General features: G+C 27.5%; 2 protein-coding genes across 3 annotated transcripts; both read right to left on the reverse strand.

The window, feature by feature from the left end:
- Positions 1 to 3,079: 3,079 nt before the first annotated feature.
- LOC137831918 (LOB domain-containing protein 1) lies at positions 3,080 to 4,194 on the reverse strand. 2 transcript variants are annotated; one of them, XM_090303472.1, is made up of 3 exons: positions 4,131 to 4,194; positions 3,824 to 4,011; positions 3,080 to 3,479 (listed from the first exon to the last, which is right to left on the reverse strand). In XM_090303472.1, exons 2-3 carry the CDS (start codon positions 4,007 to 4,009, stop codon positions 3,150 to 3,152), a joined length of 516 nt encoding a protein of 171 aa, XP_090159598.1. In that variant the 5' UTR covers positions 4,010 to 4,011; positions 4,131 to 4,194; the 3' UTR covers positions 3,080 to 3,149. The 2 variants fall into 2 exon arrangements, with proteins under 2 accessions (XP_090159598.1, XP_068495924.1); XM_068639823.2 differs by lacking the exon at positions 4,131 to 4,194 and having other exon boundaries at positions 3,824 to 4,103.
- A 9,330-nt stretch (positions 4,195 to 13,524) lies between these two features.
- On the reverse strand, positions 13,525 to 15,149 carry LOC137831919 (transcription factor MYB123). The gene is made up of 2 exons (XM_068639824.2): positions 14,891 to 15,149; positions 13,525 to 14,300 (listed from the first exon to the last, which is right to left on the reverse strand). Exons 1-2 carry the CDS (start codon positions 15,021 to 15,023, stop codon positions 13,588 to 13,590), a joined length of 846 nt encoding a protein of 281 aa, XP_068495925.1. The 5' UTR covers positions 15,024 to 15,149; the 3' UTR covers positions 13,525 to 13,587.
- Between the last annotated feature and the right edge of the window lie 1,723 nt (positions 15,150 to 16,872).

A 16,872-nucleotide genomic window follows, 5' to 3' on the forward strand; every position in this document is an offset into this window, starting at 1 on the left:
TTAGAAGTGGTTGCCTTGGTTCAAGTGAAGACTTGGTCTTGGATTATGTCCAAGCTTTTCTCTGGTTTGTTCTCCTTTTTCGAGTGGTGTCTCGAACATTTGGTTTGTATGATGATGGTTTCTTGAATTATCTTTTAGCTCAGATTTTATGGATTGAGTTATGATTGTTTTGTAATTCTAGGCATCTGGCAGTGTGAGTGTTGAGATGAAGTGTCTTAGATATTTTATGTTTATATAAGGATTGAACGACCCTATTCACATTTATTTATTTTTTATTGCTGACAAAAATAAATAAATAAATTTTTAACTATTTTACCTCTAGTGAGTGAATGTGATCTCTTTAACCTTTTATACTGCACTTTTACCACACAAAAATTTAAACCGACTTATATACTATGAGATTAGTTTTTAACTATCTTCAACATCTTTAGGAGGTGATGCAAGTTGTTTTCCTCCTTGCATTTATTAGATAATTAACGTGCCTCCTTTGCGTCAACCATTACTATTTGTCATATATTAGAATTTCAGAACCCTGTCTCTGTTCTCACAACTGTGTCGGTATAGCAAACAAAATGTTAGGCGTTCATGAATCCCAATATTATTCTCTTCAGCTTGGGTGGGTTAAGGTTATGGGTTCCGTTTTCTAATTTTTTAAACTTTTTTATTTATTCCAAACTCAAAGTGGCTTATCTTTTAATAGTTATTAAAGTCAAAAGTTCAGATTTTAATTAAATAATAATGTAAAAAACTAATACAAAAGGTTTAAAAAATTAATTCATAATTTGACTAAATAATAGTGAAACTTGATGTCATTAAAGAAAAAATAGTTTTAACGGGAATTTATTTTTACATTATTTAGGGTTATTATTAAGTCATTTACGCATGATTTTTTCGTAATTTTAGTAAAAAATCACAATTCAACCACACTATCTTTATTATATATAAAGAGAAGAAACACTAAATAAGACACTATTTTCTTACTCCAACTTGGGTCACAAACCATTAATACCTAACTTGACAACAACTGATGTTTATCACTACTTTATATATCCTAAATAATTGTATTATCTATCAGATGTGGGCTTCAAAATCATGTGTTCTTTGCTAAAGATTGCAAGGACATATTGTGAGGAGAAATTAACTTTATTACTTTTCACTTTCACAATGAATTCATTATTAGATACATTTTAAAATAAAGGTCTTAATTTACAATATTTCAAAATTATGAGAATTAAATATTAACGATTATAACTAAAACTAAAATTGCACATAAAATATACTTATATCAAATAAAACAAAATAAGTCACGTTTTTTGAAGTATGAATTCTTAATAAGAAAAATTAGAAGTTATATAAACCAAATACCATAAATCATAAAAAATATGTAAATATTGTTAAAATATTTATTATCCAATGTTATTTTGTTAAGTTTTTAAAATAAATTTTTTAAACTTTAGAAAACTTATTTGTAATGAACACTTTCAAAATTTTAGAGAATTTAATTATAAAATATATTAAAAAAATTTAGTTTTTAAATTTATAAATGAATTTAATTATATTTATTTAATGAAGTTTGAAAAACTAGAATGTTTTATTGAGGTTCTACAATAAATTTTTGAAATTTAACTAAAGTTAAATTTTTTTCTGTTATTTTGTTAAGATTTTAGAATAAATCTTTAAAATTTAACAAAGGTTAAAAAAAACTCCGTTATTTTACCAAGATTTTAGAATAAACCTTTCAGATTTAACTATGGTTAAACAAACTTTGTTATTTTACTGAAATTTTAAAATAAATATTTAAAATTTAATAAAAATTAAAATAACCTTCATTATTTTGCTGAAGTTTTAAAATAAACCTTTAAAATATAAGGAAGGTTAAAAACCCTTAATTATTTTACCTAGATTTTAAAATAAACTTTTTAAAATTTAAAAAAAGTTAAAAAATCTTTCGTTATTTTGCTGAGATTTTATAATAATTTTTTTAAATTAATAAAAGTAAGAAAAATCTCTATTAATTAAATTAATTTTTAAGATTATATTAAACTTCGTTAATTTTTTTTCTTGTAATGAGAAAAATATAAGTTAACATAATCTTATATTTAAAAGTTAAGACATAAAAATAAAGAGCAACGAAGTGGGAATGGTAGATTTAAGTAATATTTTTCACGTAAGAAAAAACGATGTACGAGATAATCCATTGATTTAAATGTTGTAAATAAAAAATTAAAGATTTATCTATCTATTTGTTTAAGTTAATTACATTTATATAATATTTTATAGTTAAAATTAATATGAAAAAATATTTACTGTTTTGTTTTATACATAACAAATTTTGAGTTTAATAATGTAGATTATTGGTATAACTTTTTACATTATTAAAAATATATAGTATAACTTTCTACATACTATTTCAGCTAAGAAGTAGCATAGGTACCTATTTTGTATAGCTAAACACTGTCATCACTAATAATAGCTTGAAGAAGTAGCATAGGTAGCTATTTAGAGATGAATAACATACCCCAATTTATTCTTTTTTTATTTATTTTTTATGTAAAAATTTAGTTTGACTTATAAGAGTGGAGACATCTATAAAATACTTTGTTTTAATTTATTTTATTTATAAAAAAATAGAAACTTGAGTGTTAATTATTATTATTTGTTGAATATGTTTTTTTATGCATACATCATAATATTTATAGAGTAAGAGGATTGGAATATTCTTAAAATATTTTATATTTATTTTATTTTTTCTGATAAATAATTTTTTATTTACTGAAGTAATCGTAAATAATATGATTTGTTTATTCCACATTATCGAGTGGACGCTGCCAATCCTGTTACAATCTATTTTATCTGAGTAATTCCCATTCGGATAAATTTGAAGAGAGAAAAAAATGGAAAGAATTCTTTTATTTATATATGCAAACAAACTTGTATAATTTTTATTATATAACTCTTTTAGATGTTTATTGTTTTAAATATGTGTATAAAGTAGAGAAATTTATTCATTTGCCATAGGTACACAGAAAAGTTTTTTAAAACATGTCTTTTGCTAATATTCATTAATTAGTGATCATAGTTTAGAAAAGAAAGTAAAATTGTTAAAATATAAGCACAGACGTGTACAATATACTGAAGCATCCAGTGTTCTAGCAGGAGGGTGCTGGGATATTGGTGTATACCCAACCACCTTCCAAAGGAAATTCAAATGGATCTGAGGCCATAGGAGAATCAAACATAGGGTCATTGACGCCAAATAAAGGATTGTAATTGCCACTAATACTCAACAACTGCTCCTTTTGTTCTTGCATCTCTGACACCCGCGTTTTTATCGAATCCAGCTGTGCCTTCACTTCCTCAATCATCTTTTGTAACTCGTAAATAGATCCAGCACTCCCATAAACTGGATCTCTAAGCCTTGCTGTGGCCTCATACACCATGGATTTAACTGCATCCTCTCTCTTTGTTTCCTCAACCATCTACAACAACAAGCATTACACATATTTAAGAAAGTTCAACGTTTTCTGTCTCTTTCATCTTGGTTCATGTCAGTAAGAAGAAACGAGACACAAAAGTTCATATATTTATCAGTTGATTGGTGTAAGTTAGTTAAAAAAATTATTTCCTAAAGAAGAGATGGGATTTGATTCTACAACATAGACGGTGCCATCATGCCACAACAGATTTTACTAGTATATATCAATTGGTATAGATTTATCAGTTCTCAATCACGGCAAATAGTAAACATTGGACAAAAAAAGCCGTCTAATAAGATAAATCTTTTGTTACGACCAAAATGGATGTATCATTATATATATCCCACCTGAATCATTCTGACAACGTTGCTAGCACCGAACACTCTATGCACTACAGCAAAATTCTCAACCTCGTTGGTTGGGAAATATGGAGCAAGTACGCACTTACTGTCACATCTGCGGCGTAACATCCTGCAAGCTGCGCAAGGTTGATGTTGCATACTCGGCTTTGCCTCATCAGCACGGAAACCCATATCTTCAGATACGCAAAAAAATGTTATTAGTGTCTTAACTCGGTATGATCAAGGTTATATATAAAGAAGATGAAGTTGTTATAATAGGAAAGGCAGAAAAGTTCTTGGTTGTGTATGCAACCTTTTCAAAGGTTAAGTGCAAGTAAGATGCAGAGGCGGCCACAAAAGACAGATTTTGGATGACGGTAATCTTAAAAAGTATAATAAAAACAAAAACTTGGAAACATTCTGTGACTTTTGTATGTCTCACTGTTGGGACAGTGTACCTAACACACGGTATAATCCATTTAGGGTTTCCCTAGTTGTTTTTTTTTTATTTATTTATTTTTATAAAAAGTTTTTTTATTAGGTATCACTATGCAACTTGACATCTTAGCAAGACTGACACTTCAAGTAACAACAATCATCTGTCATCACATGAAAAAAATATTATTAAAACAAAAAAAAAGAAAGAAAATACAAAAATGTGGGGGACTATACCTATTTATAAAGAATTATAAGAACAGATTAGATGAAAATCTATTATACTAATGAAATGATTCTCTATGAATAAATCCTAAATTAGCCAACTTATCAACACATGCATTCCCTTCACGAAAAATATGAGTAATCCTAAACCTGATTTCCCACAGAAATTAAGACAAGTATTTCATCGATTACGAAGCATCCAAGGAACATTAGTCCTAGCAGTAAATGCACCACAAACCAAGGCAGAATCACATTCAAGCCAAACACTAGCAAGCCCCATTTTTTGTGCTTCCTCCATAGCATGTATAACTCCATAAAACTCACCAACCAAAGCAGTCTGAACTTCAAGAAACGCTGAAAAAAGCACCAATAAATTCTCTCATACTCCCATGAAAAATACCTCCACAAGTAGCAAGACCAGGATACCCCTAGCAGCCCCATCAGTATTAATTGTATTAATTTTAACCCAACCTAGTGAAGGAAATTTCTATCTAACAGAAAAAGGACGAAGAACTTTACCACTACGAGTCTTAATACCAAAAAACTTAATCACGTTGAAATCTAACATATCATTTTTCATTGAAACTTTAGACGAATTTTCCACTATAGAGATGAAAAATAAGACCAAACACTGATTCAGCAAATTAATACAATCTCCCATGTGGCTAGACCCAAATCCAACTACGTTGGAAGGAGCTAGTTCTTTTTTAAAATCATTACATAAAAATCAGAAGAAACACATTAGGATCCACCGTGAAAAGTTGAAATGTTGTATAAAAGTCTAAGTATAAACATCATTGTTATACCCTAAAATAATATGGAAATTTTATACATACTATCTTTTGAATTTTGGACACGCATAGGGGTGGATTCAAAGTGGGAAGTGTAAAATGTCTTACCATGCATATTGCGATATTAATTAATTTCTTTAGTGTTCCTTTCAGTGGCTTCTTTCCTTGAAAATTGAAAAGAAAAAACAAAACGTTAGCTAGCTTTGGTTGACAGATAGCATTTAATTATACATATCTTACGTGTTTATGAAATTGACGATCGTATCATATGAAATCAGAGGCAGACTTTGACTGCAATGGACCGCAACTGCAAAATATATACGAAATCTTCAAAATAAAGTGGAATTAATTAAACCTTTGTTGTCGGTGCTCGCGAGCTAGGTGCCACTCTTGCTAGATCAACTTATCTAAGAAGTTACGTGCATACACTACAAGAAACATACATTAATGTTGGCAAAAAAAAAACATGCAGATTGCGAAAAGCTGACCCTAAATAAAAAATAGTGTTGAATGTGCCCCGAAGAAAGTGGGAAGTGGGTTTAGGGATGCATTGCTCATGGGGGATGTGAGAGTGCACTCCTTATTTGCATCAAGAGATATATATGAGGAAGAAGGAGTGTGGAAAGAAAAAAAAATAAAAATTTATGCTTTGCATTATTGAAGAGAAACATTAGTGAAAGAAAAAAAAAAACACATAAGCACTTATAAATTTACGTTTTTATCCTTAATATTAATAAAAAAATAGTTTAGATTACTTAATTTTATTTAATTTCATTCCAAATAAACTGTACATATCCAAAAATATTTAATATATTCATAATAAAAATAAAAAAAATATTAAAAAAGTATTTGTAATAAAATAAAAATACCTATATACCTAAAAATATAAATATATTTATAATAAAAAAGTATTAATATTAATAATATAAATATTAAAATAATAATATTTCATATTAATTTATAAAATAATAATAAAAATACAAATAATAATTTTAAGATTTTTCACTGTGATTATATCTTAAAAAATAGTTGTTAATTGATTAAGCATATAACATAATTGATTCACCTCTATTTTTTTTTTAGGATAATCGATTGTGTGGTGTGTGTTGAAATAAACATATTCGATTATGCTATTAAGATATTCAACATAATCGATCAAGCTCCTAAAAATCGTGGGTAATCAATTAGACTCTTAAACATAATCGGTTATACTATTTTTTTTCCAAATTTTCCAAATTTTGTTTTTTATGATTTTTCCTTTGATTTTTTAGGTGTTTTTTTTCATTTTTTTTCTAATTTAATATTATGTTGTATTTATTTTTAGAAATATTTAAAAAATATTTTCTTATTAACCAGAATTAGTAAAATACATTATTTGAAATTATAGGTTATTATTTTAATAACTTTATTTATATTATATTATTCAGAATTTAATTATCACTACAATCATGAAATATAAACTAATTTTAGAGAAAAAAATAATTAGTTACTATAATGACTAAATTAGAGAACATTTTAGAGAATAATTAGTTTCTATTAGTGTTAAATAGTTTTTTATTCTATATTTTCTTTTGTTCATAATTTTTATTTTATTTTTTATACGTGTTGTGTTACTATCAGCACAATAAATTTAAATCAACAACCAAAAAAAAAAAAAAATCAGTTTGTGAATTATAATTACTATAAATTCAGGTTTTCAAACTATAAAGCAAGATTATCTATACAACATTTGAAAATACAATCTCTGTCCAACAAAATACAATGACTACAAATTATAATTTCATGCTCCAAACAAAGAATTACCAGTAGGACATTTTAAGCTATAATCTTTCGAGTTTTACTCGGTACAAGATAGAAACAAAAATTCTTATAAGCAAACTATATTATATTTATTAACTATAAATAACTTAAAAAAAATATTAAACAACAGTTAATTTTATTAAAAAAATAATAATTTAATTAAGTTAGATATTATTTTATAAACTAAATAATTATAATAAGTAAAGAATTTTTATTATTAATAAAAAAATTATAGAATAATTTGAAACAATTTCTAACATTAGTTATTAAGATTTTAGCTATTAATTATTTTATATTTTAAATTAATTAAAGCATTAATTTATAATTAAAAATAATTGTTAGACACTATGAGATTATGATAGTGACCCTTATAATAATTTTCTTCACACATTAGAGATTGTCTTAAAGAGGTTTGTAGAAGAAGATGAATGTATACAGGTATAACAAGTAATGATAGTTGCAAAGTGCAGTGGGAGTAAACAGATATTAAATAATTTAGATTAGATGGGAAGGGGCACTTATTTGTGTGAAAGGAATATTAGATACCCTGAATCCAATATCAAAGAACACTTATTTTCCAGTTTAAAATACACAGTTTATTGGCCTGTAACTCTTTCTCTTTGATTGTTTCTTTTGTATGTTATGAAATGTTCTTCCCAAAAACAGAAATTTAATCAATCAATATCATTCCCCCCAACGAATAACTTCATCAAGTTAATGAATATTCAACCCGTCAAACAAAAATGGTCTTTATATGAATGTCTAGCAACAATTTTTTTTGAAAGAAGACAACAACAACAAAATTTAATGCAAACAAAAACGGAAACCAATTGAAAATCGATTGATCTACGCATTGAGGATTCTAGGTTATCACAACACAAAAACTTCTCTTCCCCACAAAATCTCCACTAATTGTCTCGAGAATTGTCCCTCTTGAGAAGCCAAACATTGGTGGATGGTGACAGGAGTGGCAGAGAAGAGTAGAAGAATCAGGAAGAACATAGAATTGTAGAAGAACATAGGTATACCATAACCACTGAAAGCGCATTTCCTTCTCCTTATTGGTGTTTAATGACAAGTTGACAGTCCAGCCAGCCAATATTATTTAAAATCGCTAAATGGTTAGGTTCTGAGAAATTGAAAGGTTCTCAAGAACTTTCATATTTATCGAACCATTAGATTTTTGACAAATGGCTACCAGATTACAAGTAAATTTAGTTAGAAGAACGTAGATCTAAAATCTCGCAAACAGAGTTAAAATAATTTGACAAGATCCAGTATACAAATCACACCAAAATAAAGTAAGATATGAGATATAAACTTAGTAAATAAAAGTATAAATAGCAAAAGTTCAATTAGCCTAATGAAGCTCAATATTTCTTATATAAATAGGTAATTCGATCAGGTAAGTATATATTTTTTAGAGATAAAATTACTTAATTAAATTTGTTCTGACTTTATTATTGTAACATCTTATAAGTACACATCATATGTGCGATACACCGAGAAGTTGAGAAAGAAGAAGGAAGAAGATCACAAATAACATACTTTCAATTGGTTTTTGATGAGAGAGGAAGATCCATCTACAAAACCGAACTTTCAACTACGAGAAAAAGGGATGTCTACCTTCAAAAGACTCTCCGATGCTTAATTTAGTAAGAATACAAAGATGATGATAAATTCTTAACAAAAAATTAAGAATAAAAGTATAGATTAAAGTTTAATGTGTCATCGAGTCAACATCTATTTATAAGTCTTGTTGAACTCAGACCATTAACAAAAACATTGAATGATTATCATGAGTAATAAATGGATTTTATAACAGTAACCTATAATCGCTAATAATTTATAATCGATTTATAATCTGATTTATATGTCTTAAATATAATATTAAACAGATAGTTATTGTCTTATTTATATGTTTTAAATATTATATTAAATGAGTGGTAATTAGTCTGAATGTACTAATAGTAATTGGGGTATTAAAAAAAAAAGTATGAATATAGATGAAACACAAAAATCCCAATGTTCAATTTCATACTTAGACTGCAGAATTTAAGTACATAAGATCGATTTCTTTGTATCCAGAAAATCACAACTAGGTACAAGGGGATCAGAAGCAGGGAAAGGTTGAATCAGACTGAGGGGGGTACTATAAGCGCATTGCAATTTAAAGGTGGAGTGGTTGATCACACTGAAATTTTCTCTCTAACACAGATTAAGGTTTGGTCATGGATCTCATCAAAGATACCGTCAGCTAATTTCTCATTCTCTGATTGGTGTCTTGAACCCTTGGTATGTATGTATTCTGTTTAGTTTTTATGTAAAAGGTTGTTTCTTGGGTTTCTTTTATTATTGATTGAGATGGGAAAGAGAGTAGGAGGTCTTTTGGTTGATATGTAGATGGAAAGGCTCTTTGAGAAAATCTGTTTTGTTGTATAAGGGTTGGACCACCCCTGAAGTGGTCTTATTTAATTTCATTGCTATTTGCTGATAAAAAAAAAAAACTATAAGCGCATTGCAAGAGACATATAACCATAGAACTGAACCCAAGTTAAAATGTATGAAAAATGAACTAACTAAATGGGGGCAGAGTGGAACAAAACTGATAGCAGAAAATATAGTCAACTAAATTGCTGAGGACTAGCTTAGTTTGCAGTAAGTACAGTCTAAGCAAATCGGGTATTGATAAGACAATATTTTCTGTGAACTAAAACTCAAATTTGCATGGAATTAGTTGGTCTAATTAATACTGTTATGAAATTGATTGACATTGGTAGGAGTATTGGTATTGAGGTACATTCTTATTTTCTTAGTCACAGTACTTATATCCTGATCATGGTGTTTTATTAGGATGAATATTAGGAGTGGAGTGAGTGTAGGAGTAAGCTGTATGGGAGTGGAAACAGTGAGTGTATACTGTTGTTTGGTGCACAGCACTGAACTTATGTTAGATGTATGAAAAATGAGGTACAAGGGAGCAGAGTTAAACAAAACTGTTTATAACCTTGTACCTATCAGAAGTTTTAGGGTGCCAAAATTGACATCGTAGCTATCAGTTTATAACCTTAAACAAACATTTTTTTTATTACTAAAGCGATGTCAGAAAATATAGGAGAGCCTTGAACTTGGTCTTGGGTAGGGCGATTGTTGCCACAGAACAATTCTCAAGTTTGCTCAGTCTACTAAAATTATAAATCCAAAATTGAAATTAGAAAATTAAAATTTAATTACAAATTGAGCTAAAAGTAATATAAATATTAATTTGAATGGCCTGCCTTATCGTACTTTTTTTTGTCAATTTGCTTGAGACAACTGACCTATTTCAGTAACCTTATATATGGTAACTTGTCTATCTATTTATAATTCATATTTGATTGCGTTCTCTTTTCAAAATCTTAATAAATAGTATCTGGTTGGAGGAAGAGGGCTTCATCCATTAAATTAACATAAGTTTATTACCTAATTAATTATAGGTATGTTTGGACAGCTTAGTTCACAAAACATAATACTATATACGTTTTAAATTAAAAGTAATATTAGTTCTCATATGCATTTACAATAAATGATACATGTTCAAACGTGTTGTTTATCTTCATTTTATTAATTTCGTACTACCAAATTCACTTCAATATTAATATTATGTTAATGTAATTATTTAATTTTACGAAGTTTATAATTAACTTATATATATTTGAAGTATTTTTTTCTCCATTTTTTACAATATAAAAAATTTTAAGCAATAGTTGCCTATACAAATAACTATGTTTTCACATCATGTACTTCAATTATAAATTTTATTAAACAATATTGTTTAAATTATCATAAATATTCTTCTTGAAATTGTTCCAAAGAAAAATTAACTCTCACAAACTTATGTCTTTATATAAATTATACTAAACCAATTATTTGAAGAACAATTCTTTCAATACTTTCAAAATGAATTATACTAAAGTTAGAGAATAAAATGTAAGAAAGTCATAAGAACCTGAGTTAGTAGTTCGTGCCAAACCTTGCTTTGGTTGGTATGAAACTATAATGACAACTTGGTCAGATAAAGTAAAGCCAGTAGTTTGATTTGAACCTAAATAAAAATAAGATCCTCTTTTTGGAGGTAGGTGCCATGATATGATTTATTAAAAATATTTTTTTTTTATCGTATAATGATTAGTTATTACATCAATTCATTTCTTTCTAAATTTGTCCTTTTTTAACAAAATAATTTTGTTACAGAGGCGATAACTAAATCCAATAAGAAAATGTGTATAAAATAGTTAGGATGTATTATTGATGCTCGTATGCCATTTTAATATTCGCAGATCTTAATTTTCATACATACATATACATACATACTTATACATGACACACACCTGAAATTGTCACTTAAAAAAACAACTACTAATTCACTCAACTTATCTCACACGCATCTATTAAACACATCACTTCCTCTTGCATAAATTTCGGCGACTTTAGGGCAAACGTGTTGTCAGTAAGTTGAAAATAGAAGAAATAATATACGCAGATATCATTAGAATAAATATATTTTTTATATTCTGTATTTTTTATTCTACTACTTTACTATTTAAATTACCAAAAAAACTTAAATATTATAGTAAGATTGTTAAATAGTTTATATAAAATAAGGATATTTATCTTGGTTTGTATTAGAACAGAAACTCCATGCTTCTCACTGAGGACTGGATTCTTCCATGGGTTTTAAAATAACAAATCTCAACAATTGATAATCATTATTCAAAATTGGGAGTTGCTTTAATTTATAATATATAAATATACCATTTTTACTTCATACACAAACTAGTTGCACCTTTTTTATTACATGCGTTGAAATTCGTATGAACTTTAAAACATAGTATTTTCTATTAATATTATAAATTTATATATATATATATATATATATTCTGAGTCTTGTAATATTATTTTTTCAAGAGATTAGTATTATTTTAGTATTATGCTATATCTCCATATTTTTTCAATGAGACAATTCTCATTAATTATTACGTATGATTATTAGTTTAATAAATATTTTTTAAATTATGTTTTCATTTTCTTATATTTAAATGTTACTCTGTATTTTATAAAAATTATGAAAATACAACAAAAATTGTGAAAATAAAAAATATATTTAAAACTAAATAAGTCTGTCATTATTTTTGTCGGGAACTCAAAATATCAAAGAAATCTCTATCAATTGTTAAAGCTAATCCTATTATTTTAAGTATTTTCGAATTCCTAAATGTTTGCTAATATTAATTTTTTTACGTGCAGACTCGTAAGATTAACTAAGAGTTGAATATGAGTGTTGATGTATCTCTAACGATGACGGGCTAGAAGGTAAGCACGTGAGAAGCTAAGTTTCAAACATCTCACTTCGCTGGAAGGAGGTTTATCTCACTTTCTAACACAGTAAGATATCTTAGTTCACATTTTTAACTTGAACCTAATTCGCTCCTAGCTTATAGCCAAAATAGCCATCTCCACTTGTGTTTCTGTTACTCCTCACAAACAATAAGCTATTAGTTAAATGGGCAATTTTGTTTGGGATGGTCATTCATTAGAAATAAAGTTAAATGATTTTTGTTTGGGATTGTTATTCATTAGAAATAATGTTAATTTATAATATGAAATGTATGTAAATCTTATTTTATAAATTAGTTTTGTAAAATTGAGACACATTTAAAGTTCAATTCAATTATTGTTGAACCTATTATATTTTTTTTAGTTTGATATATTGTTTGCAGTAACGATTTTTTATTTTTATAAAGATTGAAACACATCTAAATTGCTTCTTCTAATTTTATTATTTTTTGTTGAATTTTTTTTAACCTATTATGTTATTTACTATTAAAGATCATGTATAAATATCTGAAAAAAATATATATTAGAGTACTCGTATCAACTAAAATAACAAAGAAAAAAAAAACATCTAACAAAACATGATCTATAAGAGAAAATAAAGATTAATGAGAAAATTGTGTGTTGTATATTTAAGATGAGTGATACATTCTATTTAAAAATCACACACTTTATGTAAAAAGATAAAATTCACACTTTATGTAAAATAAGATTGAATTCACACTTTATGTAAAGCAAAAAAAATTGGTTGATCGTATGTTCTCCATTTTCCTGAACTAGATCATGTACTAAATAAATATTACAATTATAATACCTATATGTTAACTTCACAAAAATTTATGGAAAACAATTTTATAGTTATTATTAAATGAATGAAAACCTCTCCACTAACATAACATTATGGAGAGTGACCAAACTAATGTTCACGGGTCATTAAAAAAGGCTCTAATTATTAATTCCATCAATAACTAAAAACTACTCTTTATAATTAAAATAATAATTTTCCTAATTGTTAATTAATAACTTAGAAGGTTATTCTAATTACTTAATCAACAGTGATGAAGGAATAATACAATGGTCACATGCTAGCTAGAGCAAACTTTATTTTATTAGTTCCAACCATATATTTTACCATTATTTCTACATCTACACCAATAAAGATTGAGCAAAAGAATCTAATTCATCTGCAGGTTTCTCTTCATCCTTCAAGAGCTGCAGGTACTCTTCATAGAGCTTTTCAAGCGTACCATGATCAGTGTGAACATTATCAGAATGAGATTCCACGTAAGAGGAGCTGTAGACCAGGTCATGGTCTTCACCAAAGAATATTCCAACCTCGCCATTGTCTCCATCGCTGCCTACCCCCCAAACCATGTTTACCTCTCTTGCTTCTTCTTCGGGGCTCTGAACTTTCTCCTGGCTCGTTGATGCACTACCTGAATTCGAATCCAGGGTGAAGGTGCTCTCCGTTCGAGGCACACATGACAGAGCCTTAACCCTTACGGCTTTTGGTAGATAAACTAAGGTTTTCTCTGAGCTCCCTTTCTTAGTCTCATTCTTTTGCTTGTTCTTCTTTTTGCCCTTCTTCTTCTCTGGCGGTACAGTTAACTTGTGGTGTGTCTTAGGATCTGTTCCTTGATTTCTCAGCTTCTTACTAAGATGGGTATTCCAGTAATTCTTTATCTCATTATCTGTTCGTCCTGGTAATCTTCCTGCAATGAGGGACCATCGATTTCCTAAAAGTGAATGCATTCTAATTATGAGATCATCTTCTTCTGGACTTATGTTTCCTCTCTTTATATCAGGTCTCAGATAGTTCATCCATCTCAGTCTGCAACTTTTTCCGCATCTAAGAAGACCTGCATCAACCACCAACCATCATTATCTAACTCAAAACAAAACTAAAAGACAGTGTGGCTACAGTAAACTTACCATGTTCATATGTGTTGTGGTACAATAAACCTCACTTAATTAACTCAGGTGATTGAAGGTGGGGGACAACTTGAATTAAGATGTTACCAAGAAAATATAATTTTTGACAGCTATCACCGCACACCTTGTCCCCACCAATATTTCAAAAAAAGAAAAATATATGACATAAATTTTATTTAACCTTCATTTATAATTACTCTAAATATAACTTTCTAAGAGTTATTCTAAAAATTAATTATTTTATTATTTATGACAGTACGATTAGATGATGCGTTGAAATAATGGAAGAGAAGCGTAAAATTAATCCGACTAAAAAATGAAAGTTAATAGAATAAAGACAATCAGAGATGTACAATGGTATAAGAAAGAAAGAACGAAAGATGCCATTTACACATAGTGGTAACAAACATATTATACAGCGAAAGTTTGACGATGATAACAGGATCAAGAAAAGCAATTGTAAAGAAAGGAGATGATGATTACGAAGGGAGAAGCAAATGAAGAAGATTGAGATTACCAGCTCTTTTTGGCAGTGATCTCCACTGGCCTTCTCCATGAGCTTGAATATACTTAGTGAGCAATGCATCTTCTCGTGGAGTCCATGGACCTCTGTGCAACCCTACTTTGGAGCAACAAGGAGCTCTTCCCATCTTCACCAAACCAAACTAAAATCACCTTCAAGTGGTGAATGGAGAGAGATCCAGAAGGTTCTCTACCTAGTAATAAGGAAGCATATCAGCTTCTCAGGTTCCCAACACCTTACCCTCCTTTTAAATACCACGTTTCTTCTCTTTTATAATAATATATATATTTGTTTTATTCCATGGACCACGACAAATCTGATTCATGGTTGTTGAATTTTAAATTGATTAATTAATTGAAACTTGAAAGCCAGCCAGCATTACCTCAGATTTGTTCATAATTCTCTATCACAAGTTACATGTTTTTAAAATATTAAATTTTATATCTATGCTTTTAATAAAACCATTTCTTAATTAAATACTTTTGCCACAAAATGGCTATGCGTTTTATTTGGAAGGTTGTGATATTATTATATATGTATAAATAGAGTAATGTTATTCTAATTTATTTATTTGTAAATATAGATCCGTGCACGAAACTCAACGACCTTTCTTCTATCTGTCTTTCTACCGCATGCTTTCTCTTAATGCTTTTACATGCATTCGTATTCTTATTCTTGGGACTTGACGTCAGCCTATTGAACATGTCCATCCAAGATATTGCAACTGAAAAATATGTCTCGTAAACTTCTTTTATTAAGAGATTGTGCTCGTCAAATGCCTTCAACTATTTTGCCCTAACCATATTTTTTTTAAAATATTCCAAGATGCTAGAAAAATAATTCATTATTTTTAAAATAAATTAAACCAAACACTTTATGATCCTGACCATCTATTTCTGTCCTACTTTTTATATGTTAGGATAAATTTTAAGTCTAATTCAATATTGATAAGTTCAAGAAACATTTAAGATAAGTTCAAAAGTGACTTTGATATTGTATTAAAAGATGAACTTTAAGTCTAACTCAATCTAATAAAATCAATTTATAAAATGAGGTTTACGCTCATTTATAAATTATGAAATGTTCTAATATCTAGTCGATGTGAATCTTCAATAGCTCTTACATTAAAATTCATCACTTTTTTATATAAAAATTAAAAATAATCATTAAATAAAAATTAAGAAACAAAAAATAATTAATTACTATATGAAATAAATTATATATTATTTTATAAACTAAAAAATTATTTATATATAAAATAATGTTTATTATTAATAAAAAATTATAAACTAATTTTTAAATTGATATATGATTAACTATCGAGATTTTGACTAGTGAATAATTACATACCAAGTTAAAAACTAGTTTATATATTTTCATTAAAAAATTTAAACTACTTTAAATATTAATAAATGTAAAATAGTATTTAATTTAGTGAATTAATATAGTAATTAATTTTCTTTTGTTTCTAAAATTTATTTTTATTTAATATAAAATCTAATTGCATTTAATTTCAAAACAATAGTTTTCACACTTGCATTTCCGTTAAAGAAATATGTCGAAATGTATGGTTATTAATATTTAATAAATAAGTAGTGTAAAAATAATATACTATTGCCGTATTAATATTGTACAACTTAATTTATGCGGAGAGTAGTCCATTTGTTTGTTTATTTGAAGTTCTTTTTTATATTTATAAAAACTTTCATGATATTATTATGTAATTTGACATCTCAGTTAGGTTGATATCTCAAATAACAACAATTATCTATCATCACATGAAAAAAATATTATTAAAAAAGAAAAAAGAAAGAAAATATAAAAATATAGGGGAAGTATATCAAAATTCATATGCTAACAAAAACGATACATAGGTAAACTATACATTTTTATAAAGAATTCTCAATTAAATGGTTCTCTATAAATAAATTCTAAATTGATCTTATCCGCACATGCATTTTCTTCACGAAAAAATA

Source organism: Phaseolus vulgaris, chromosome 6 (genome assembly GCF_051622355.1).
Source record: "Phaseolus vulgaris cultivar YP4 chromosome 6, ASM5162235v1, whole genome shotgun sequence".
Lineage (NCBI taxonomy): Eukaryota > Viridiplantae > Streptophyta > Magnoliopsida > Fabales > Fabaceae > Phaseolus > Phaseolus vulgaris.

Bases quoted from the DNA above. Each gene is read 5' to 3' on its own strand.
- LOC137831919 (XM_068639824.2), bottom strand. From the start codon at position 15,023: ATGGGAAGAGCTCCTTGTTGCTCCAAAGTAGGGTTGCACAGAGGTCCA. The intron at 14,301-14,890 runs GTAATCTCAATC...TGGTTGATGCAG, and splicing joins ATCACTGCCAAAAAGAGCTG to GTCTTCTTAGATGCGGAAAA.
- LOC137831918 (XM_090303472.1), bottom strand. From the start codon at position 4,009: ATGGGTTTCCGTGCTGATGAGGCAAAGCCGAGTATGCAACATCAACCT. The intron at 3,480-3,823 runs GTGGGATATATA...TTGTTGTTGTAG, and splicing joins ACGTTGTCAGAATGATTCAG to ATGGTTGAGGAAACAAAGAG.